Source organism: Brassica napus, chromosome A5 (assembly GCF_020379485.1).
Source record: "Brassica napus cultivar Da-Ae chromosome A5, Da-Ae, whole genome shotgun sequence".
NCBI classification, from domain to species: Eukaryota; Viridiplantae; Streptophyta; class Magnoliopsida; order Brassicales; family Brassicaceae; genus Brassica; species Brassica napus.
In genome coordinates, this window is record NC_063438.1 from 14,990,070 (window position 1) to 15,015,323 (window position 25,254).

The 25,254-nt window shown below is 45.2% G+C and overlaps 2 protein-coding genes and 1 long non-coding RNA gene across 3 annotated transcripts; 2 read left to right on the forward strand and 1 right to left on the reverse strand.

Annotated features, from left to right (window-relative positions):
- Nucleotides 1-10,524: 10,524 nt before the first annotated feature.
- On the reverse strand, nucleotides 10,525-13,673 carry LOC106442846 (probable CCR4-associated factor 1 homolog 5). Its single transcript, XM_048779554.1, has one exon. It carries the CDS (start codon nucleotides 13,030-13,032, stop codon nucleotides 12,064-12,066), a length of 969 nt encoding a protein of 322 aa, XP_048635511.1. The 5' UTR covers nucleotides 13,033-13,673; the 3' UTR covers nucleotides 10,525-12,063.
- Nucleotides 13,674-22,179: 8,506 nt separating this feature from the next.
- Nucleotides 22,180-22,764, forward strand: LOC125608911. Its single transcript, XR_007339489.1, has 2 exons — nucleotides 22,180-22,352; nucleotides 22,461-22,764. It is a non-coding gene; the product is annotated as an uncharacterized LOC125608911 (long non-coding RNA).
- Nucleotides 22,765-22,952: 188 nt separating this feature from the next.
- On the forward strand, nucleotides 22,953-23,571 carry LOC111214555. Its single transcript, XM_022717508.2, has one exon. The coding sequence runs from the start codon at nucleotides 23,125-23,127 to the stop codon at nucleotides 23,359-23,361; it is 237 nt and encodes a 78-aa protein (XP_022573229.1). The 5' UTR covers nucleotides 22,953-23,124; the 3' UTR covers nucleotides 23,362-23,571.
- Nucleotides 23,572-25,254: the final 1,683 nt, after the last annotated feature.

The window sequence follows — 25,254 nt, forward strand, 5'->3', positions numbered from 1 at the left end:
ACCATAATAACAAGTACTTTGTTAAACCCCGCGTCTTCTTTATTACCCGTTTTCCGATCAAACTTGGCTCCCCACCGTGGGGCATTTTTTTAGCAAAGTAACGTTAGTACTATGGTTGTCAGCAACGACAGTTCTTCGTCAGGCGAGGAGCGCGAAGCTCTCGAGGTGATGTCGGCTCCCGAGGTAACACCTACGCCTACACCAGTAACTCCGCTCCCCCCTTCCTGCGTCTATGGAAACCATCTTGGCACGCCTCGCCCTGCAAGAAGCGGCGCAGAAGGCGGCGGTCGACCAAATCACAGCGATAGCAAAAATACTCGCCCCTTTCGCTGCAAACGCCGAAGCTTCAACGGCGCAGTAACCGTCGACACCTGTTCGCCACACTGAACGAACCACCAACGTAGCACCTGCCGCGGATAACAACAACCAGAGCGCTGTAACAACAACCAGAGCGCCGGTAACGACATCAACGCAGACACCGCAAGCGAGCTAGCCGCGTTGAAACAGTCGGTCCTCGACATCAACTCAAAGATCCACCAGGTGACGACCTCGGCGCCCCCAAATCGAGCACGTACTCGCGGAATCTATTCGCACACCACTTCACGCAAAGGGTCACCGCGTACGGCTCCAGAAGATGGAGAAACTTCGTCTTCCAACCTTCAAGGGTCTCTCCGACCCTTCTACTCATGTCACGTCCTTCAACATAGCGATGCGACGCGCAAATCTGACCGAAGAAGACAAAGACGCCGGCTTTTGCCAACTCTTTGTCGAAACCCTAGAAGGACCGGCTCTTACTTGGTTCACAGGCCTCAGAGAAAACTCCGTCGATTGTTTCCACGACCTCTCGACGGCCTTCCTGAAGAATTATATCATGTTCACCAACCAAGAAACGACCGTGTCCGACTTGTGGAACCTCACTCATACCAGCGGCCAAAGCCTCCGCGACTTCATGGAGAAATTCAAGGCTATCGTCTCGAAAGTTGATATTCCTGATCCTATCGCTGTCGAGTCTCTGATGAACACTTTGCACGTTGACTCCACGTTCCATCAGGATCTTTACCGATACCCGACGAAATCTGTGTCTGACGCCATCGCTCGCTCGTCGAACAAACTTCATCCGCATGGAAGAAGACACAAGAGCAAAGTTTGCAAAAGAAGCAGCAGCGAAGCAGCGACCCCCCGAACAAACGACACCCGCCCTGAGCCCCGCCAGCACTCATCCGGTGGGAACACCACTCAGAAGCGAGGCTACGTTAGCTCGGTCGACGACGAGGAATCGCCAAAACAGCAGCCGTCACGCGAGAGAAAGCCTGGAACCACTGGGATCGAGACTCCGCCTCGAAGCAATCAAAGTCGTCCGAACAACGAGTTCAAACTCCGAGGAGCCAAAGAAATGGTGCCTCTACCACAAAAGGGATTCCCATGATACGAAAGAGTGCAAAGTCCTCATCGGGCAATTTTCGACGGGATCACTAACGGGACAATTCAATGCCCACCTCTCCAACGACACCGAAAAACACCAAAAGTTGGAGTAAGAACAAGGAGAAGAAGGCACAGAAGTCTCAACAGAACACGGCCCCCAGCGAGGAAAGAGCGAGCCCTGAGCGCACTCCTGTCAACAACGTCGGCCCCGCCAACGATTCATCAGAAGACGAACATCCGCGTCGCCGGCGACGAGTGGAAGTCATACTCTCTCACCCTTTGACTCCTCTGACGACGACTCCTCGACAATGCAACCAGATTTACGCGATAAACTGAACAGCAAAGTCGAGCAATCTCTCACTTCCCCGACAACAGACAAAGATCTGCGCACCCTATTGAAGCGAAAGAACGCTACGAACGAACACGTAGGAAGCGCCGACCTCCGCGCGACCATCTCAAAATCCAGCGCCAGGAGAATAGGTCAAAACGGCGACCTTCGCGACCAGCTCAATTCAAAGGCCGATGACCTGAGAATCCAACTCAACCGTTCAAAAGGGTCCGATCTGCGACGACGTCTCGAATCAAAAAAGAAAAAGCCCGCAAAAACTCTTCAATTCGAGAACACAACCGATGACTTAAGGAAGCAACTCGAATCAATGCGAGCTACCCGCAATCCGCACATTAGCGTAATCATGGGAGGATCACCTCCTTGCGGCGACTCAGTTCGAGCTGTCAAAGACTACAAACAGACAAGCCACCACCTCCAAGAAGTGGCCGCCTCCAGTCGAAAATGATCACCAGATCACTTTTTCGGCACTGGATACCAAGGGCGTCCATACGCCACACAACGATCCTCTCCTCGTCGACCTCGACATCGGAGAATGCCTAGTCGCAAAAGTCCTTATCGACACCGGCAGCTCAGTCGATCTCATCTTTCGCGACACACTCGACAAAATGGGAGTCGATTTGAGAGATATGAAGCCTTCCTCTCGCACGCTCACTGGCTTCAACGGGCCTCGGAGCAAATGATCGGAACAATTCGTCTTCCAGTATACGCAGGTGGTATAACCCGTACCGTCAAGTTCTCCGTCATCCGAGCCAAAGCACCCTACAATGCCATCCTCGGAACACCATGGTTGCATTCCATGAAAGCCGTTCCCTCGACGTACCATCAATGCGTCAAGTTTCCCGGCAAAGACGGAAAAAACACAGACGATTCGGGGAGATCAACAAGCCGCGAGAGAACTGCTGATTGCAACCGTAAAGATGCAGCAACAGGCTTCCCTCGTCAACTCCGTCAGTAAACCACTCAGCAAGATATACCCCCAGAAGGAGGAAGTTCGCGAAGTCGCAATCGATGAATCCGACCCAACGAAAATCATCCGAGTTGGCGTCTACCTGTCCGACGACATATGTTCAAAGATCATCTCTTTCATCAAAGACAACGCTTCAACGTTCGCCTGGAAGACCTCCGGACATGAAGGGGATCGACCCCGCAGTTACCTCCCATGAACTGCACGTCGACCCGACTTTCAAACCCATCCGACAGAAGCGACGCAAACTCGGTCCAGAAAGATCTAAGGCAGTGAACGACGAAGTCGACCGGCTCCTCGACGCGGGTTTTATTACCGAAGTTCGATACCCTGAATGGTTAGCCAACCCGGTCGTCGTCAAGAAGAAGAACGGCAAATGGCGCATATGCGTCGATTTCACGGACCTCAACAAGGCATGCCCAAAGGATAGTTACCCACTCCCTCACATCGATCGTCTCGTCGAATCAACCGCTGGTAACGAACTCCTAACCTTCATGGACGCTTTCTCGGGCTACAACCAGATCTTGATGCATCCCGATGATCGCGAGAAGACAGCATTCATCACCGACAGAGGGACTTATTGCTACAAGGTGATGCCCTTCGGGCTAAAAAACGCCGGTGCGACTTATCAGCGACTCGTTAACCGAATGTTCGCTGATCAGCTTGGCAACACCATGGAAGTGTACATCGACGATATGTTGGTCGAATCGCTCAAGGCCGACGACCACCTAAATAACTTACGCGACTGCTTCAAGATCTTGAACGACTATGGGATGAAACTCAACCCGACCAAATGTACCTTCGGTGTCACCTCTGGGGAATTCCTCGGCTACATCGTCACTCAGCAAGGAATCGAAGCTAACCCCAAGCAGATCTCGGCGATTCTCGACCTTCCAAGCCCGAAAAACAGCCGCGAAGTGCAGCGACTAACCGGACGCATAGCAGCTCTCAACAGGTTCATCTCGCGATCGACCGACAAGTGTCTTCCCTTCTACGAGCTACTAAGGGGAAACAAGAGGTTCGTCTGGGATGAAAAATGCGAAGAGGCATTCAATCAACTCAAGCATTATCTCACGACCCCACCCGTGCTATCGAAGCCAGAAGCCGGCGACACACTATCTCTCTACATCGCCGTCACATCCTCCGCCGTCAGCAGCGTATTGATTCGAGAAGATAGGGGAGAACAGAAACCAATCTTTTACACAAGTAAAAGAATGACGGAGCCTGAGACGAGATATCCAACACTCGAAAAGATGGCCCTAGCTGTCGTCACCTCGGCAAGAAAACTGCGACCCTACTTCCAGTCGCACACGATCGAAGTACTGTCCAACCAACCACTCAGAACGGTTATGCAAAATACTAACCAATCGGGGCGGTTGACCAAATGGGCGATGGAGCTGAGCGAACATGACATCGTATACAAGAATCGCACAGCAGCAAAGTCACAAGTCCTTGCCGACTTCTTGATCGAGTTGACGCCAGAGCTGGAGCAAGACCTCATCCTACCAAGTGTAAACTGGATCCTCCACGTCGACGGTTCATCCACGAGTAAAGGATCAGGAGCAGGAGTGCAATTGCAATCACCAACAGGAGAACTCATTCGGCAGTCATTCAGTTTCGGTTTCGCGGCATCAAACAACGAAGCCGAGTACGAATCCCTCATCGCGGGGCTCCGTCTCGCCAAGGCGGTGAAAGCCAAACGAATCAGCGCTTACTGCGACTCTCAACTCGTCGTAAGCCAATACCTCGGTGATTACGACGTCCGCAACGAAAGGATGGACGCCTACCTCAAACTCGTCCAGGACCTTACGCGAGACTTCGAGTTCTTCGAACTCACGAAGGTTCCTCGCGGAGAAAATGTTTGTGCCGACGCCCTCGCCGCTCTGGGAAGCAAGCTACACGACCAGGTCAAAAGGACAATCCCGATCCACAAAATCGAGAAACCAAGCATTGACACGAAGGCAGAACAGGCCGCGATTATAGCAGCGATCAACGACGCGATGGACATTGACGAAGTGGAATCTCCCTCGCCAGATGATCACCCAACAGATTGGCGTAAGGAACTCATCGATTACCTCGCGGAAGGTTTACTGCCCGTCGAAAAATGGGACGCCCGGCGACTGAAACGACGCAGCGCACACTACGTCGTCATGGACGGGGAACTACACCGATGGACTGCAACAAAGGTACTACTCAAGTGTATCGCCGGCGAAGAAACGAGACTCGTCATGGCCGAAACACACGAAGGAGCAGCAGGCAACCACTCGGGCGGGCGAGCTCTCGCACTAAAAGTTAAAAACCTCGGATTCTACTGGCCAACCATGAACGCCGACTGCGAGACATACGCGCGCAAATGCGATAAATGCCAGCGTCACGCCAAAACCATACACAGCCCAACGGAGTTTCTCCACACCTTGACTGCTCCATACCCATTTATGCGATGGGGAATGGACATCATTGGTCCGATGCCGGCATCCCGACAAAAGAAGTTCATCCTGGTCCTCACCGATTACTTCACCAAATGGGTTGAAGCCGAAGCCTACGCCAGCATAACCGACAAGGAGGTACAAAACTTCGTCTGGAAGAACATAATCTGCCGACACGGGCTCCCATACGAGATAATCACGGACAACGGTTCGCAATTCATCTCGCATCATTTCAAGGGCTTCTGCGACAGATGGTGCATTCGACTCAACATGTCGACACCGAGAAACCCGCAAAGTAATGGTCAAGCCGAATCGACGAACAAGACCATCATAGACGGTCTGAAGAAACGACTCGACTTAAAGAAAGGTTGCTGGGCAGACGAACTAGATGGTGTCCTGTGGTCTCACAGAACCACTCCTCGCGGAGCGACGAAGACTACACCCTTCTCAATGGCCTACGGCGTCGAGGCAATGGCTCCCGCAGAAGTGAACGTGACGAGTCTGCGCCGATCGCGAATGCCACAGAACGCTGAACTCAACCGCGATATGCTCCTCGACGCACTCGACGACATCGAGGAAAAGCGCGACCAAGCGTTACTCCGTATCCAGAATTACCAGCATCAAATCGAGAGCTATTACAACAAAAAGGTCAAGTCGCGTCCTCTCGAAATGGGCAACCTTGTCTTAAGAAAGGTCTTCGAAAACACTAAGGAGTGGAAAGCCGGCAAGCTCGGAGCCAACTGGGAAGGACCATACAAGATAGTCGAAGTCATCAAGCCCGGAGTATACCGCCTCGAGACTTCAACAGGCGAAGCAGTACCGAGAGCCTGGAACTCCAAACATCTCCGCCTCTTCCATCCTTAGTCAAGAAAAACACCAACCCGAGTAAATGCGCCACAAAGGCCACTTTTACTCGCAATCTATTGATCGAGTAAATGCGCCACACAAAAAAAAAAAAAAAAAAAGAGTAAATGCGCCCCAAAGGCCACTTTTACTCGCAAAAAAAAAAAAAAAAACGAGTAAATGCATCACAAAGGCCACTTTTACTCGCAATCTAAGAACTACGAATGGCTTGATTCCCGCAAAGGGATACGTAGGCAGCCCAAAGAAAAAGGGTCCAGCCGAAATAAAAAAAAATAAAATAAACCCTCCCCGAGGAATCGATCTCCGAAGCAGACGATCACTTAAGCGATGCCTACACGAGCACGCCCCGGCTCCTCGAACAAATGTATCGGCACTCGCATCCCACGTTGAATACGTCCTGATCAGACACATATTCACGGGAATCGACCGCGTTGCGACCTAAACCAACATGGCCGAGACAATGACTCCAACTCATCCTATAATTAACTAAGTAAGGTCTGGCCAACCAAACGCTTGAAAATTACATTAGGATCGACTTGGAACCGTCAAAGTCGAAAACTCTCAATTGACGACTAAAACTCAAAGTGGCAAACGGTCACAACTCAAAGAGATCGACCGAGACAAAGTCATAACGAGCTTAAAGCTATAATGATTCGACGTCTCGAACAGCATCTACACCGAACAAATAGAGTTACTTCGAATCTCGAGAAATCATGCATTTGATAAGACAAGTCTAAGTTAAATAAAACAGCTTATGTGATCCAAACAGTTCGAAATAACGAGCACAAGAACGAAAGCCCCAGAAGGCAGAATCCTAGAAAAGAAAAAACAACAACAAAAGTCCTCCGGGACTCAAAAGAGAACAACATACAAGAGACCCTAATCCTCTCGGTCGCTCTCACGATCGTTGAGGGCAGAAAGCTCCGAAGCCCTAACACTCGACTCACGAGCAGCCGGAGAGACGTGCATTTCATCTGATCTCGGGATCTCTTCAAACACCCCCACATTCTCTTCTTCATTGCCTCGACGGGACCCTTCAGCCGAAGTGTCCGAAAGTACGAGCAGGGGGGCGTTATCTTCAGCAGCAAGGTTCCCTCGGTTAGGCGTCTCTCCCTCGAATGCAGTCGAAGGACCCTCAACGAGGGGCGTCGGGACTGCATGCTGCACTTCGTCGAATGAGTGAGCGGAGTGTGAAGAGTCAGCGCGGTCTCGGGATCGATCAAGCCAGCGTTGGACCCATACGGGTCGAGACTCGCCAAGATTCGAGCATCCACGAACTGAGAGTCCAGCACGAGAGGAGAGAGTGCGAGATCTCCCGCGGGAATCTCGCCCACTTTGAGCTTCTCGGCCTCTTGCTCGTATTTCCTCTCTTGCTCCGCGAAAATCTCAATGGTAGCTTGCGAGATGTCGCTCCCAGCCCTCCTCAAGGCTTCGAGACATTTCCTGGTTCCAAAAGCTTGGCTATGGAGTAACCGAGCTTCATCATAGAGGCCTCGTCGCTCTTCTCGGGAACGAATCCTCGCGAAACGACGGTTAGCCTTCGCGGCCATCTTGGTCTCGACTCTTGCCCTTTCCTTAGTGACCTCTAGGACCCTGGAGTCTCTAAGGCGTTTCATCTCCCTTTCATGAGCCGCAGTAAGTGAGACCTTCTCGCTCTCAAGATCAGCATTCTTCTGTTCAAGCTCACGGACGATACCTCGGGACGCCTCCAATTCAGCCTTCAGCTCGTCTCTCCGAGTTATGGTGCGAGTCATCATACCATTGAGCTTCTCGAGATTGCTCCTTTTCTCGCTTAGCTGGCGAGCAAGGACCTCCTCCTTCTCAGCAAACTCCTTCTTAGCCAGCTCTAGTTCACCCAAAGCTCCCTTCAGCGCAGTGTCGTACTTGTCAATCAAGACATTCATCGCGCTGTCCCCCTAAAGACGCGAGGCAACGAAAACCGTGAGGAATTAGCACTAGGGTAATGGAGCAAGAAAAAGATAAGAAGAAGTTGAATTATTTACCAGCAATTTGGCCCTCGCGGCTTCCTCGTACTCTCCCCCGAAGATAAGGTCCTTCACGGCGGGCAAAGGTTTCGCCCTTCCCCTAAACTGACGAAGGAGCTCCCCGCATTTCTCTGGAACGTACGCCAATGGAGCCGGCCCCTCGTAGTGGAAGTCGACTTTGTCAGGAAAGCTAACTCCAGGCACCCTCCTCAAGATGGCATCACCACGAGAAGAGGTACCAGTCTGGACGGCCCCGATATTGGGACGGGCCGGAACCTCTACATAAGGAGATATCGGAGCAGGAAATTGCCCCTCGCCATCTGCCTCGTCGTCACGCCTTCTTATCAGAAGAGGCGACCCCTCAGATTCCTCTTCAAGGTTATCTGAGCCCGCATCTCCGAGAGAAGCCTCGGGCTCCTGCCCGTCGACGGCCTCCTCCTCGTCGTCTTCTTCTCCAAGGGCCCCAGCTGCGAGAGCCTCCTCCTCGGGATGAAGTCCTTCTTCTTTGACATCTCCCCCCTCAGTTTCGGTCGGTCCCTCGAGATTCCCCGACTCCTCGCTAACGGACTTCTTCTTTGTCCTCTTCTTCTTCTTCTTCTTCTGAGGTTCACCAGAAGGAGGGACATCACTCGCCTCCTCGGTACTCCTCTCAGCTCCCGAGCCGTCACCTCTCTTTCTTTTTTTGCCCTTCCCCGCGCCTCTGGCTTCGGAAGGGGGAACCTCGCCAGCACGAGGAACCGCCGTCGAAGGACCTTCCCCGCTGACCAGCCCCAGCTGGGCCGCTATCATTGCGCTCAGATCAGGAAGAGTGCCCATCTTCTTCGCTTCGGAAATTTGTTTCTGAATGTCTCTCGGGAAGATGTCTAGTCGCTTAGCGCGAATAGAAAGAACGGTCGGAAGGTCGGATCTCCACTCTCCTGAAAATATGCAGAAGAGTCAAGACGCGACAAAAGATCTTACGACTAAAATGACTTAATCTAAAGGTGCGAGAAAACATACTTCGAGCGATTCGATCTTTGAGCTCGTGGATCTTCTTGACGGTGATCTCGGACCAGCGATAGACTCGAAGCAGAGCGACGGCACGAACACTCCTCAAGAAATCTTCGGGATAAACGGGAGAAGTAGGATGGCCGACTGCACACAAAGCAAAAAGATATACATGATTAGAATCAACAAAGTTGCTTACGGATCGCGACAGAATATTCTACCGCAAGAACGGTTCCAAAGAACTCGATAATCATTTCGTGGAGGTTCCTCGAAGGCCGAACTGTCGGACTTGAGGAAGAAGTAGGAACGTTGCCAGTTCTGCGTCTTATTCGGATGACCGGCGCATACATTGCAGTTCGGTCGCATCTTCACCGAGTAGGTGCCATCCTTCATATCGGTTATTGAAGTCATCTCCTCGAATGATCTGACGCTCATCGGCATATCGATCTGCTCCGCCAAAACCGACAAAGTAACCGCTAGTCGCAGCGAGCCATTCAGCAGTTGACTAATCGCGAGATCTCGGCGCCTGGCGTATGCAGTAATCAGTCGCGGGATGGGGAACCAGCAGCGAGTGTCTCCCTGAAAGTAGGATTCATACACTGTCTGGTACCCAATCGGAGGAGACCAAGGCCTCTGCGTCTCCGTAGGCACAAGGAAGGTCACGCCCACGGCGCCAGCTGCCCGAAGAACCCTTTTCACACTTCTCGAAGTCGACTTTGTCTTCTCTACGCCTTCCCAGTCCTGACCGGCTAAGAAGGCGGAAAGCAATAAGTCGGTATGAAGTTGAGGAAGCTCTTCGAAAATCCCGTCAGGGTAGAAAATAGTCGGGAATAGTTCGGCTTCAGAATCGACACTTTCCGAGGAACCGCCCTCCACAGGTCGAGCCCTCAAGGTGATCGACTCAACAGGCATCGCCCCGCTCTGCCCGTCTCTCGCACATTCCGTCGCATCTCTCGCAACGACGTTCTCACTCCCTTCCCTCGCTAGTCTCGCGGCATCCGCGACCAGGAGCCTCTGAGAACGGGATAGGTTCGCCGTATCCATCATCGCCCCACGGTGAATCGCTTCTGGATCTCCGACACGATCCCCGTCGGGATTTCTTGCCGTATTCGACGCCGCTGCGACTGCCTTCCCTTTCTGCTGCCTCGATAACCTCTGACCCGACGACATCGCGGAGCGTAACGATGAAGAACGCTTCGAATGAATCTAACAACACTTAGAGAGATAAAGGGAAGAGAGAGAAAGTACCTTTGATCGCGGAGAAAAACTTGAAAAAATGAGAGAAGGACCACGTATTTATAAGGAAAAGAGAAGGGGGAAATTCGAGGTGTCATCATTAGGCCTATTCGGGCCTAAATGGGCCTCGAAATCTCCCCTAAAAACCCAGCGGACCCTCGCGACGATTCCGCTTCTCGACGTGTCGTGAAAAGAAGAGATGGGGGAAAATCAAGCGTCATCATTAAGTCTAAATGGGCCTAAATGGGCCTCGAAACTCTCCCTAAGATCCCGACGGTTCTCGCGACTTTCCGGCTTCTCGTCTTAATTAATCGACGGTTATCCTAAAATTGGTTAAACCGGCAATTAACCAAGACACGCCGACTAAAAATCTGGGAGCCGGCGATTCAACAGTTCCGAGAGAAAGCGTCATCACAGCTTTTTCCGCGACCCATCGCTTTAACCTCCCGACAGGACTTCTATTCCTTTGAACCTTCAAGTTCCAGAATCCATCATGAGCTAGGCGACTCCTCGCTCACTGATGGACCGGGGGGATTTACTGTAGGAGATGGATCTAACCATCCCACAAGGCCCAAAGAATAGAAGGCCTGGCCCGGACCAAGGGAAGCAACGGCTCGGATAGTCGGCTTAATAGGTCAGTCTCTCGGCTCGCCTCTGAAGTACCTTGAGTCGATCGTTGTCGACTAAGAGGCATCCGGCTCGGCGACCGCTCGAATGAATACGGGCCTTTCGGCCCAATAAGGAAAGCCCGCGAAGACGACATAAGCTAGGTCAAGAACGACACATCAGAGGACTATATAAGGAGAAGGAAGAGGAACGAGAAAAGGATCCGAAATCATCTGACTAACACTTGGCGGCTAGATTAGGGTTTTCACCTTTGCTTCATCTTGCCGTTATTTGTACTTTTCCGGTAGCTCCCCGAGTTACCGGCTTCTTCTCTGTCGCACTTTCTTACCTCTCTTGTAACCGACTGATTGTCTCTTCCGACCATAATAAAACGTCTTTGTTAAACCCACGTCTTCTTTATTACCGTTTTCCGATCAAACAATACTCTTATTACATGATTAAGAAAAGCCAAAAATTAAGGAAACACGAATCAAAATCAGGAGGAGATATCAACCTGCATAATTGTGGACTGAGCACAAGCTGGAAGAGCGAAATAAGTTTGATCACTACAAACATAAAGTGTTATCCGACCAAGGGATAATAGGGCTGAAATGGCATGAGAATACTCACCAACAGAACCTGAGACAAATCTAAGGTAATTATGAGGTACTAATCTTCTGTCGAATCCAGGTAAAGGGAAGAAAAATCAACAACCGCTAAAGTACAAGCAATATATAGCCGTTACCAATTAAATATATAAAAAAATACATAGCCGTTACCAACAACCTCCTATTTTTATCTTGCTCTTGAAGAATCTTGACGATTATACAGTGATTTTGATAGATATGATACATGTGATTTTTAATTGAAATATCAGCGTAGCCTTCCGAGTGATAATGGAAGCGGCACACGAACAGAGCCATTCAATTTGGTTGAGGCTTCAGCTACATGGAACGTGGACAGAAGACTACTTGTTGAAGAAATTTTGGAGTAAAAAACGGACCACTGTTTTTAATAGAGGCTATTATAGTAGTATATTGTCTGAGGTTCAGGGTTGGTGAAAACATGTTAATATTTGAAAGTGTTATTATCGTGTTGCAGTTAGAAAATTAAGTTGAAAGAATGTAAACACAGAAGGTTCAGTGAGAAAGTTAGTATTTGTATTTAAAAGAAGGATATGACAAATATATACATCAGTAGTTGAACAATTTCTTTACGAATGTTTCACTGTTGTGCATTCCTTGACAATCTAGGTGCGACCGGCACTACAAAGTAGCCACGGGGAGATGGATAATGAGCATACATGATCGGTCTAGGTGGATGGACTGGTCCATAACATCTTCTTGGCACACATCTGCGCATAAGAATCTCTTGTTCCATCACTTGCTGCATAAAAAGATGTTGTTGCAATCGGTCATGTTCCCGCCTTATCATCACAATCTCTCGTTCATGTTCTCGCTTCCGCTTTAGGTCACGAGAGAAAGTGAGATTTATGTTAGCGAACACACGAGCCGTCAGTTGGCTGTCGGAGCCAGCGTGATGGGCTTCTCCGACACGTCTGATGCCAAGCTCGTCGGCTAATCTTTGCAACCCGAAACGGCTGTTGAGTCCTTTGCACTGTCCCGCAAGTTTCTTCACGTCGAAAGTTAACCCTAAGAGTTTCTGAACCGTGTCGTTAAACCCAAGTGACGTGTCGGGAAGCCTTTCTCGCCCGGTCATGCTTTGAATTATATAACCTAAATCGTACGATCCATCAAAAGTAACCCAATTAATAATCTTCTTGTCTTCTTCATCTTTAACCATCCGAGTAAACTCTGTGAAGAAATCTTTGATGCCAACTCCTTCCTCTCTGATTCTCTTGAAATCGAGCCCGTTGCGCTTGAGGAAGGCGATGGACTTCTCGTTGCAAAGATCCTCTGTCTCGTCGAAGTCGGAGAAATTGACCTCCCAGGTTCCGCTGATTGCTCCTTCACTGTCGAATAAGGAGAAACCCAGTTGAATTGGTTTGGTTTTGTCCACATTGAACCTCAGGTTTTGGTAACGAGTCTCCTCGCTAGCTTCCATGACGGTCTCTTTCAGGCACCCGGGAAATTCTGTGTCCACAGAGATGTAATTGCAGCTTCTAAGAGATTCCCGCACCAAATTCATCTCTTCTGTCTTGTTCCAAGACCAGATCTCGCGGATGGTCGTCATCTCCCACAAGAAGAAGCACTCTAGTCTGTATCTGCGATTTGTTTCTTTTTAGGTTATTCAGAAAACGAAAAGTGCAGTGAGTATTGTTGTGTGTGATTGATTATATATATATATACTGTATATGTTTATGATTTTCCTTTTTTCCCCACCCAAACTTTTCCTTTTCTTAACAAGCCGAATGTTTACGTTGACCGTTTGGCCTCAGATTTCCTTTTCTTGAACACAAATTTCCTTTTTGTTTTTGGAGCAAATACAAATTTCCTTTTCTAAACATAGATTTTCTTTTATTGGTTTTTCAAATTAAAAGACACTAGAATCTGAAGGGAGAGAAGTATACCAACAAAATTAAACCGACATCAAATATCTAATTCAATTGTTTTGTTCCTATTTTTTCGTTGATAAAATGTAAATATTATATTAGAATATGTTTAGTTATATGCGTTAATTAAGTTGGAAATTTCAAATGGAAAATATTAATAAAAAGTCTATTGATAAAAAGCAATGAGAAGAGCTTAAAATAAATCGTTTAGTTTAGATTGTAAATGAATCAAAACTTATAAAATCTGACCTATAAATTTCTTAAAATTTTACATATTTTCATATATTTAGACTATCTAAATAGTTAAAATTTTGCTTAGTTTCATATATTTAGACAATCTAAATCAGTTATTTTACTTATTTATACAAAGTTATATATTTTTACCAATTAAAGTTATACAAAGTTTCAAATCCAACGCATGCGAATGTTGCCGTGTGAAGTCGTGTAGAAGATGTCGTGTCTTCTGAACTCGTGTCTTTTGGAGCAGTCTATCAAATTATTCGTAAATGGAAGATTTACAACTTGTAGTTGGAGTAAAAAATCATTAAATAACAGAAATTAAAATTACTAAATATTATCATTTTCATTTATTATCTCTGATACTACTTGTTGCTATCATTTCTTGCAAAATATAACAATATAATATCTAAATTTCATAAACTTTTACATAGTTTATTATATTTAGACTATCTAAATCGTTAAAATTTTGCTTAGTTTCATGATTATAGACAATCTAAATATGTTATTTCACTTACTTATACAAAGTTATATATTTTTATCAATTAAAGTTATACAAAGTTTTAAATCCAAGGCATACGACTGTTGCAGTGAGAAGTTGTGTCTTTTGAACTCGTGTCTTCTCGAAGCGTCTACTTGTACATGGGTCAGAGGATCATTATCACCTTCTCCAAATAAATAAAACGAATATCTCTCCATTTACTTGATAAATCGAATATCTCTCCATGATAAACTTCAACTTGGCTTCTCTCCTTCCTTCCACACTTCACATGATTCTCTCCAAGGTAGCAACAACCAGTATCTGTGACTTTGGTAGTCAAGAGTTGCTTTCCACGGGTTTAACGCAACTGGCAGAGAAGATTACTTTTACAAATCTGCCGATCTCATTTTCTTGAATGACCGGATAGATGAGGTCAATGCTGTTAGAACATTCATGCTTAAGTGCTACCAACTGGGTAATCCAGAGGCCATCTACTTGCGAGATATGTATGAATACTTCATCCTCCATTTACTTGATGAAGGAAGGGAAACAATTCATCTTGCTGGTGAGAGAGGATGCTTGTTGGCCAAATATGTAGATGGTATGCTGAACTTAGCATTTAGCGTTGATCATAGAGGATTGGATCACAACTATCCTGGTTTTACTCGTGAATATGTTGATCGGATGTATCACATGATCACTAGTTGGGCACTCTTTGGCCATTGGGGTTACGATAAACCTGAGATGATTATGTCTCTATTGGAAAGAATAGATCCCAACGTCTCATATGATTGTTGGTGCTCCGTAATAATAGAACCAGTGTTTGTAGTTTCCATAGATGGATCAAGAATACGATGAAAATGTGATCGTTGTTTCTGGCAATGTGCAGCTTGGGACTTCTGCAATGAAATTCATTTAACTGCTCGTGACTATCCAATTGGAGATTAATTGTGTGTTTATGAGTTATGACATATAATTTTTATCTATTTTACTGTAATGGCTCTAATTTTTCTCTATAAAATTATATTTATTTATTTTTCTCTATTTTTACTAAATTTATGAGTTATGACATGTTATTTATTTTAACTTCAATAAAAGAACATATTGTCAATATAAGAGATACAATCAAAATTAGTTGAACTTATTGTCTCTAATTTTTCTCTGTAAAATTATATTTATTTATTTTTATCTATTTTTACTAAATTTATGAGTTATGACATGTTATTTATTTTAACTTCAATAAAAGAACATATTGCCAATATAAAAGATACAATCAAAATTAGTTGAACTTTTACTAAGTTTTAAGTTACTAAAAGTGCGACTTAGTTGAAGTTTTATTAAGTTGCACAGTAACACAAATGTTTATTGTTACACCAACTCTTACTAATTTTTCGAAAGTTATGGAGGAACATATTCGAATTTTATGGGTCAGGTATGGATGGTCCGTGCAATGCCCTTGGTTGGGTTGTAATTATGTAAATTCATTTTGATTTCATGGTGTTTTGTTTATTTTTTAGATTTAAATAAATTATTTAATTAAATTTTCGGGAAGGAGCACTGGAATTTTTTTTTCCGGGTAGGAGCACTGGACAATTTTTTTTTTGGGTAGGAGCACTCGAGCAATTGATTAAAAAAAAAAAAGAGAATTGAGGGTTTTGGAGCTCGTATAAGCTCGTCAATCACGTGAAAAGAAATAGATTTTACCTTTTAGCGTCCACGCAAAATTTATTTTCCAAACAAAAGAGAAAACCCTTTTTGCCTCCCCCGAACAAATTACCTAATACAACACCAAAATAAACCAAAAAGTTGTTTTGAATGGAACCAAAAACATTAATTTATGTATAGATAAATAGTTTACACAAATCAAATAAATCTAAAGATTCTAAACCAAACAAACAGTAGCATACCCACAAACCCGAATATAACTCCAAAAAATGATAATTGTTCAAAATCTTGATAATGGGAAAATCATTAATAGACACATTAATAGACATTAATAGACACAATAAGATTAAGGCGATTTCGAGATCTGAACCCCGTCTCAGGCGGAGGACCTAGTTTCTTACCGGCGGTCTAGGAGAGAGGGAGACTACACCACACTCCTCTCGTTCCTAAATTTTCCTGCCCCTTGCAGTGTTTTATCTTCTGTTTTCGTAGCGTAATACCTTGGTTCCCGGTTTCGTGAGCATCAAGTAAACGACATTACGTTAATAGTTCTATTCCCCTCTAATAGGGCGCTGTCTCATCCTTACCGGTCCCCGCTGTTACGATGTATCGGGAAAGGAAGGATCGAACCAGAGTCGGGAGTACTCGACATGACCGCAGACGTAGCCAAGACAAGGAAGAGATCATAAAAGTTCCAGAATTCGATTACACTGATCTTGTCGAGAAGTATAAACTATCCCTTGTTGGAAGGATGTTCCATCGGGATGGTAGAAGTGTTGATGCTTTAATCAAACATATGCCGAAACGAAGTATCTGGGACGTGGAAGGCAGGGTACGAGGAACAAACCTTGGGAATAACAAATTCCAATTTGATTTCGATAAGGAGGAGGATCTCCAAAAAGTACTTCTCCGTAGACCATGTCATTTTAATAAGTGGACCTTCTCCTTAGAAAGGTGGATACCAACGATAAAGGAGGACTATCCAAACTCCTTACTCTTGTGGGTGAATATCACCGGAGTACCGACACATTACAAAAAAGATGAATCATATAGGAGCATTGGCCGGGCTTTGGGAGAGGTGGATACGGTAGATGTCGAAAATGGAAGGGTTCGAGTTGTTGTTAATGCTGATGAACCTTTGCAATTTGAGAGGAAGGCTGGATATGCGAATGGTGATATCATCAAAGTATCTTTGTCTTATGAAGAGCTACACCGATATTGCTTTACCTGCAAAAGAATATCGCATGAAGAAGGTACATGCCCTGAGCTGTCCCCAGAACAAAGAGAAGCTAACCGTTTAGTTCGTTTGGAAAGTAAGGAGAAAGAGGAGCTGGCGGCCAGAGAAGCTTTCTCTGCACCATTTAGAGGCCGCGATCTGCACAGGGGTTTCGAGAACCACGCGTGGAACACCGACAACCATCCTAGATTTTCCCGTGAGATGGAATCAGATAAGAGACGTCAGGAACACCCACAAAGAAGAGAGGAGCGAGCCAGACCAGGACAAGCACAGAGGACAGAGCATGGTGATTTAAGATCAAAGATTCTAAGCAAAAGAGAAGACATTGCAAAGAATGTTTGGAATAGAATTGATCATAGCTATGGAGGAAGAAATCCCCGTGATCGGGAGAGATATCATCCTTACAACAGGGATAAATATGAGGAGTCGAAGCACAGCAGCAGAGATTCTGGAAATCGTTCTGTGAGGGGCCACCACGGTGACTCGGTCTCATCCTCGAGCTGGAGAATTAAAGGTTCCAGTCCTGACACCAGGGGTCGCAACCTGGACCAAACGAATAAAGACCAGCATTATGAGCACAGAAGAATGGATCTCTCATCAAAATCAACTAGGAACTCACCAGATTCCCAGAGGACTATCTCTGAAAGTCATAGATATGACAGAGGGGATGGCGCAGGAAGACGATACCACTCGCCTAGACAGCAGCCGCGAATGGAATGGCGACCGACTCGAGAGCCAGGGAAAAGGAGAGATGAACAAATGGCTCTCTCCCCTAACCAAAGGAATGTGAGAGAGATAGCAAGGGAAACCGAAGATGAAAGAAGACGCATGCTTAAGGGGAAGGCTATTGAAGCGAACGCAGGAGATAAAGAAACAAATCTGGATACAGTCCGTGCGGCAAGTGGAATCTTGAAGATTTTTGATACAGTTCAAACTGAGTTCCCTGGTAATCAGGTGATTACGGAGAAAGAAAAGGAATTTGTGACCTCTCCAGAAAGAGTGATATCATTGCGAAGTCCTATTGAGACGGGTGCTCCATCCCTTAACAGGCCAAATCTAGAAGAACTGGACAAGCCAACAGATAATGAGCAGGAGATGACGGAGGAGGAGTTGAAAGAATTTGAGGAACAATATGCCAGCGTACAACTTGAAATGGATGAGGAAATGTTAGACAATGATGACCTGCTTGATGAAACTAGGGTGGAAGAGACGATGGTGGAAGAGACGATGGCTCCAGAATATCAAACCGCAGGTACTAAAAACTTGGAGAAACAACACGAAGATGGAAGAGTCTTAGGAGGAGAGGGAAAAGAGAAAAGAGAACAAAGTAGGAACAACCTACCTCCAAGAAGGATGTCGGAACAGGGCAGGAGGATGCAAAAGAACCCTCTCCCCCCGGCAAACTTAAATAAGCGCAGGGGTACGCGAAGCCCAGACACAAAAGGTTTAGCTGCATCCAGGAAGCTTGCGAATAGAGGTCGAGCATCACCAAAAGGCAAGCTGGCCAAACAGGGGCGTCTCTTCATGACGAAAGACCCAGGCTCAAAGGTGGTCCCTCGTGTTGAGGTGTATCCTTCGGTTACCAAAGGCCGAAAATCTACTGCTGCATCAGGTTCGGTGGGGTCCCAGAAACCACCCAGTACTCAGATATGAGTGCAATCGCCTGGAACTGTCAGGGGGCCGGAGCCTACCTGACCAAGCAACACCTCCGGGAGTTGCATCGCTGTTTTAAACCTAGCTTTCTTTTTCTTTCAGAAACAAAAAACAATTTTTCTTTTATGCAAGACTTTAAGTTTGAATTTGGTTATGATAAATTGTTCACCGTGGACCCTGTTGGTAGGGGCGGTGGATTGGCTTTGTTTTACATGGAGGACTCTGCGGTGGATATTATTTTCTATAATGATCGTATGATTGATATAAAAGCGCAGATAGACGGACAGGAAGTGTTTATCACGTTCTTGTATGGAGATCCGGTGGTGGAATACCGTGAGTATGTATGGGAAAGGTTGCTGCGGATGAGTGCAAACAGGACAGGAGCATGGCTCTTGATGGGGGATTTCAATGAGATCACAAGCAATTTGGAGAAAAGAGGGGGGCGAAAACGACCAGAAAGCTCTTTCCTGCCGTTTAAAAACATGCTTGCAGGGTGCGGGATGATTGAGTTTCCATCTAAAGGGAACATTTTTTCATGGGCAGGAAGAACCAGAGCAGGACGGGTGCAATGTAGGCTGGACAGAGCCGTCGGAAATGAAGATTGGCATAATGTATTTTCCCACACTTATGTGGAGTATTTGTTGCGCTGGGGATCTGACCACCGGCCCATCTTAGCGAGGTTTCAAAACAGAGGGGCTCGCGGAAAAAGAAACTTTCGTTTCGACCGTAACTGGTTTGGTAAAGAAGGTTTCATCGACACTGTTAAGGGAGAATGGGAGGCACTAAAGATGGAACCCGACCTGGAGCTTTATGACAAAATCTGTAGGACTCGCAGGTCCATCTCAAGGTGGAAGAAACGGAATCCCACCAACAGCGCAAAGCTTATTGAAAGCTTAAAGCAAAAACTAGATCAAGTGCAAAACGACGAGATGATCTCAAGCGAAGAAGAACTGGAATTGAAGTGGAAACTCTGTGAAGCATATAGGGAAGAGGAGCTTTATTGGAAGCAGAAAAGTCGAGTTATATGGCTGCGAGAAGGAGATAGGAACACAAGATATTTTCATGCGAAGACCAAACAAAGACGAGCACGCAACAGAATTACTCGCCTGAGAAACTCGATGAATCAATGGGTTTACAAAGAGGACGATATAGAGGCAGTCGCTGTTGACTATTTCCAGACGTTGTTCACTACGACAAACCCAGACACCATTGAAGAATCCCTCCGGTTTATTACCGCGACAGTCTCAGAGGACATGAATCAGAATCTACTTCGTATCCCTCAAGATGAGGAGATTAAAAATGCTACTTTTGCGATTAACCCGGAGAAGGCGCCTGGTCCAGACGGCATGACTAGCCTCTTTTACCAACGCTTTTGGAGCTCGGTTGGGAAGGATGTCTGCAATATGGTCAGGGGTTTCTTTGATACGGGGGAGCTTGATGAGAGACTAAACATGACTAATATATGTCTAATACCAAAGACTGAAAGACCGGAGGCGATGACTGAATTTAGGCCGATCAGTCTCTGCAATGTGGGATATAAGATCATCTCAAAAATCTTATCATCTAGGCTGAAAAGTATCCTGCCGAAGATCATTTCAGAGACGCAATCTGCGTTTGTGGCAGAGAGGCTCATCACTGATAATATCCTTGTGGCCCAAGAAATGTTTCACGCGCTTCGTACAAATCCTAGCTGCAAAGGGAAGTTCGTGGCGATCAAAACTGATATGAGTAAAGCTTACGATCGCGTAGAATGGAGGTTTATGGAAGCCCTACTTCTAAAATTTGGCTTCGATCATATATGGGTGGCAAGGATAATGAAATGCATTACCTCCGTCTCGTACCAAGTCTTGATAAACGGAGAGGCCAAAGGGAGGATCGTGCCGTCCCGGGGTCTCCGACAGGGCGATCCGCTGTCTCCGTTCCTATTTATTTTATGCACGGAAGTTCTGATCTCGCATATAAAACAAGCGGAGAGAGATCAAACTATTACGGGTATCAAGATTGCTAGAGGGAGCCCCGCCATCTCTCATTTACTCTTCGCCGATGACAGCCTCTTCTTCTGCAAAGCGGAGCAATCTCAATGCAGGGAACTGGTTCGCATCATTGACGTCTATGGGAAAGCCTCAGGACAACAACTGAACAAGTCTAAATCTTCAGTTCTGTTCGGTTCTAAGGTCATAGCGTCCACAAAAACCGATCTGAAAAGATCACTCAATATTAACAACGAAGGAGGAATGGGAATGTACCTGGGAATGCCGGAAAAGATTTGTGGATCAAAGAAACAAGTTTTTTCTTTCGTTCAAGAGAGGATGAATGGAAAGATCAACTCTTGGTCAGGTAAACTATTATCAAAGGGTGGTAAAGAGGTGCAAATCAAATCAGTGGCCCAGTCAGTACCGACTTATGTGATGTCGTGTTACTTGATACCTTTAGAGATCTGTAACAAACTATCCGCCGCAGTGGCGCGTTTCTGGTGGAGTACAAGCAATAACAATCGGGGGATGCATTGGGTGGCATGGGACAAAATCTGTGTACCAGTAGAGGAAGGAGGCTTGGGCTTCCGAGATTTCCGAGATTTCAACCTGGCCCTTCTCGCTAAACAAGTATGGCGTCTGCTTACACATCCCGAGTCCCTTCTAGCAAGAGTTCTTAAAGGTAGATACTACAGACACTCGAATCCACTTGTAATAGGTAAAGCAAATTCCCCATCTTTTGGGTGGAACAGCTTGATGGCAGCTAGACCGATTCTCATCGGTGGAATCAAGAGGACGATAGGAACAGGGGCAGACACGAAAGTTTGGGAAGACGCATGGATCCCTACGGAACCTGCTCGCGCGGCGAAACCAAAGACAGTGATCATGGATACTGATCTTAAAGTCCACCACCTTATTGATGTCGACAAGGCTGAATGGAATGTTGGCGTTATAAATGAATTTATTGCTGCCGATGATGTATCTCGTATTCTCACACTTAGGATCAGCAAAACGGGACGCAAGGACGGCTACAGCTGGAAGCATACAAAGTCGGGGGTATACACAGTGAGGTCTGGGTACACCATTGCAGTTGAACAACGGAAAAAGCTGCGTGGGGACATAAGCCTGGGACCGAGTTGCAATGGTTTAAAGAAGAAGGTTTGGAGACTTAAGGCGCCGCGGAAAATCAAGCATTTTCTGTGGCAAGCTCTGTCTGGATATGTCGCCTCAGCGAGCAAGCTAAAAGAAAGACATTGCGGTAACGACTCGGTCTGTCAACGCTGTGGTGCGGAGAATGAAACGATTAACCATATCATCTTTGAATGCCCGCCAGCGATTCAAAGTTGGGCATTATCGACAGTCCCGACGTCTCCGGGGGTCTTCCCGAGTTCCTCAATCTTTGTTAACTTTGATATGCTACTGAATTTGCAAACAGATCCTAGCAGAGCTGAGAGCACGGCCTTCTTTCCATGGTTGATCTGGTACTTATGGAAGGCACGAAACGATAAATGTTTTAATAACAAGGATACATCACCTGTGGATACCCTGCAACTAGCGGTTTCGGAAGCTACAACATGGAAGCTAGCGCAGATCCTGCCGGACATCTTGGAAGCAGCAGACGACGGGAATGAGAGGATAGCGGAAGTGGAGGAACAAGAAAGGGTGGGACGATGGAGATGCCAGCTCGACGCGTCTTGGGTCCTAGAAGATACTGGAGTGGGGCTGAGTTTTATTGTGTTCGATGGCGACATGGAGGTAATGCGAGGGCAAAGGAAACTAATCAACGTCCCATCCCCACTACATGCGGAAGCGGAGAGTTTAGTGTGGGCTATGGAGGAGCTTAGTAGCCGTGGGTTCCAGCAGGTACGCTTGGAATCAGACTGTCAACAGCTGGTACACATCATCAACTTCTCTAAGAAGTGGCCAGCACTTGATCCAGAGCTTGATGCCATTGAGGCACTGAGAACTTCTTTTATTTCCTTTTCGCTGAGTTTTTTACCTCGTTCTTTGAACTTCCGTGCGGATGCTCTTGCAAAAGAGGCCCGATCACGTGATTTACACTACATGTTGGTTGACAGTATGGTCTCTATTCCGCTAGCTCACGAGGCTAGTACGATAGGACCGGTTTAAGTTTGAAATAAAGCTTTTGATGACAAAAAAAAAAAAATAGACACAATAAGATTAAAAGATGACCATTAATTATTGGATTGAATAAATTGAGTTCATCAAAGAGTCTAACCTAAACAATTCTAAAGTTCCTCTTTGTCTCAAATTTGCCACATATCACGCAAAACCAATTAAGAAAACAAGTCAACGCGCGTGGGTTAACACCCGCTCACCAAAATAAAAAAAGAAAAATTCAACTTTGGACGAACTCGGATCCAAGTCGGATTCTAAGCTTTCCTTATCCAACACGGCCAAGTTTCGTCGCGTCTTTATATAAACAAAACCAAACCAAACCTTTTTCTTCTTCCTCTTCATAAAAGTTCAAAAACCCAACAAAGACAAATCTCTCTCTTCTCTCCTGATGAATTCGATGTTCAGTGCCTTCGACGCCATGTCCGCAGAGATTATGGGGAAGAAAGTCACCGCAGCGTCTTATGTCTGCAACCCCTCTCAAGCTGCTTCTTCCGGTGGTGGCGGTGGTCAAACTGTGTCTTTGCTGAAGAAAGACGAAAACGCTACCAGTTTGGCGAAGAAGCAACCGAGGTATGCTCTGGAGCTCGACGGGATTCATTGCTTCGAGACCATTGTTCGTTCTTGATTCCAACCAAGATTACACATCTTTTTTTTTGTTCTATTCCATCATGTAAATACACTTTCCGGAAAAAAAAAAGATTTAAATTCTTAATTAAAATCATCCTTTTGTGGTTGGTTCATCTGTTTTGCAGTTTATGTTTGCTTTGGTTTCTAATTCTTGAATATGTATATAAAGTAAATAAAAGTTTTTTTTTTCTCTAAGCGAGAATCGATGAATCCTTCATTATCAAGTTAAGGTTTGGGATTGATAGGCAAAAAATTGGGGGTTTTAGATGATCCATGTAATGTTTAGCATGAACATCATCATTATCATAACCTACACTAATCCTCATCCATGACAAGAAGCTGAAGCAATTTATAGTTTAGAAACTGGTGTGCCATATTGCTCTTCGCAGCATCGTTGGTGTATTTCAAGCATCCTATCCACGGATTTGCAGATTCCGCTGCAGCTCCAGTCGAATGAAGCTGCACAAGGGCTCGCTGCTTGACCCATCCACTCACAATCCGCACTACACTCATCTCAGGCTGATTTTATCTTTTACCTAAGGGTGTTCCGCAGCAGAGGCTTCTTGGCCAAAGAGCTATTTATAGTTTAGAAACTGGTGTGCCATATTTCTCCTTCGCCTTCTCCGCAGGAGCATTCTATCCACAGATATGCAGATTCCGCTGCAGCTCCAGTCAATAAATGCTGCACAAGGTTCCCTGCTTGAACCTTCCACTCACAATTTGCGCATACAAATCATCTAAACTTGATTCTTGAATCTCGGTGGCTTAATTATGTCTTATAGGCTGATTTTATCGTTAACCTAAGGGTGTTCCGCAGCAGAGGCTTCTACCATCGATGTGTTCAACATCCAGACCAATGAACAAAGATCCTAAGAGATATCTTCATTTGCATATTTGTGTACTAGTTTCCTGAAGTAGACATTGTGATGAATCAACTAGTTTATGATGATTGTAAAGAGTCCGAAGTGAGAGAGACACTGAACTTCCAATACTCTGGCTCATGGTACTCGACTCCTCTGCACACCCCGGGGAAAAAGAGTCAAAGATAAGTGCAAAAGCATGAGCGTGTGACAGATTTTGCTGCTTACTTTTGAGCTAAGACAGGTCCAGACTTCATGCAACCAATGTACACACGTGGTTTTGATCTATGGCGAGCCAATGTAGAATTTCTGAATCTTATTATATAAAGTTTGGTTCTTCAAATTTGTTAATTAACATGATCGCGACACATAGCAATTATATATTTAAGATTGTAACATGTGTTAATCTATCTCATAATTAAAAGTATATATACTAAGATATTAACAAAAACGTATTTTATTAAAAATATTATTATATATATTATTTAATAGTAACTTTCTTTTTTTTTTATCCTAATCAAAAGATTATTGCAAAAGATTATTATTTGATTATATAAAGTTTGGTTCTTCAAAGTTGCTAATTAACATGATCGCGACACATAGCAATTATATATTTAAGATTGTGACATGTGTGAATCTATCTCATAATTAAAAGTATATATACTAAGATATTAACAAACACGTATTTTATTAAAAATATTATTATATATATTATTTAATAGTAATTTTCCCTTTTTTTAAAATCCTAATCAAAAGATTATTGCAAAAGATTATTTGATATTAATTTTTCTTATAATATTATGACATGCGTTTAAATATATAATTATTAAAAATATATATAATAAGATAATAAAAATGAATTAAAAAATACTTTTAAAACTTATTTAATAGTAAAAACGATTTAAAAAATATTTAGTAGTAATTGTTATAGAACTTTTCCCTTTTCAAAATCCTAAAAAATAGATTTGAAAACAATTTATTTAATATAATTTTTTTTTCTAAACTTTTAATGAAAATATAATTATAAAAGA

Coding starts and splice junctions, on each gene's coding strand:
- LOC111214555 (XM_022717508.2), top strand. CDS start 23,125: ATGAATTCGATGTTCAGTGCCTTCGACGCCATGTCCGCAGAGATTATG.
- LOC106442846 (XM_048779554.1), bottom strand. CDS start 13,032: ATGACGACCATCCGCGAGATCTGGTCTTGGAACAAGACAGAAGAGATG.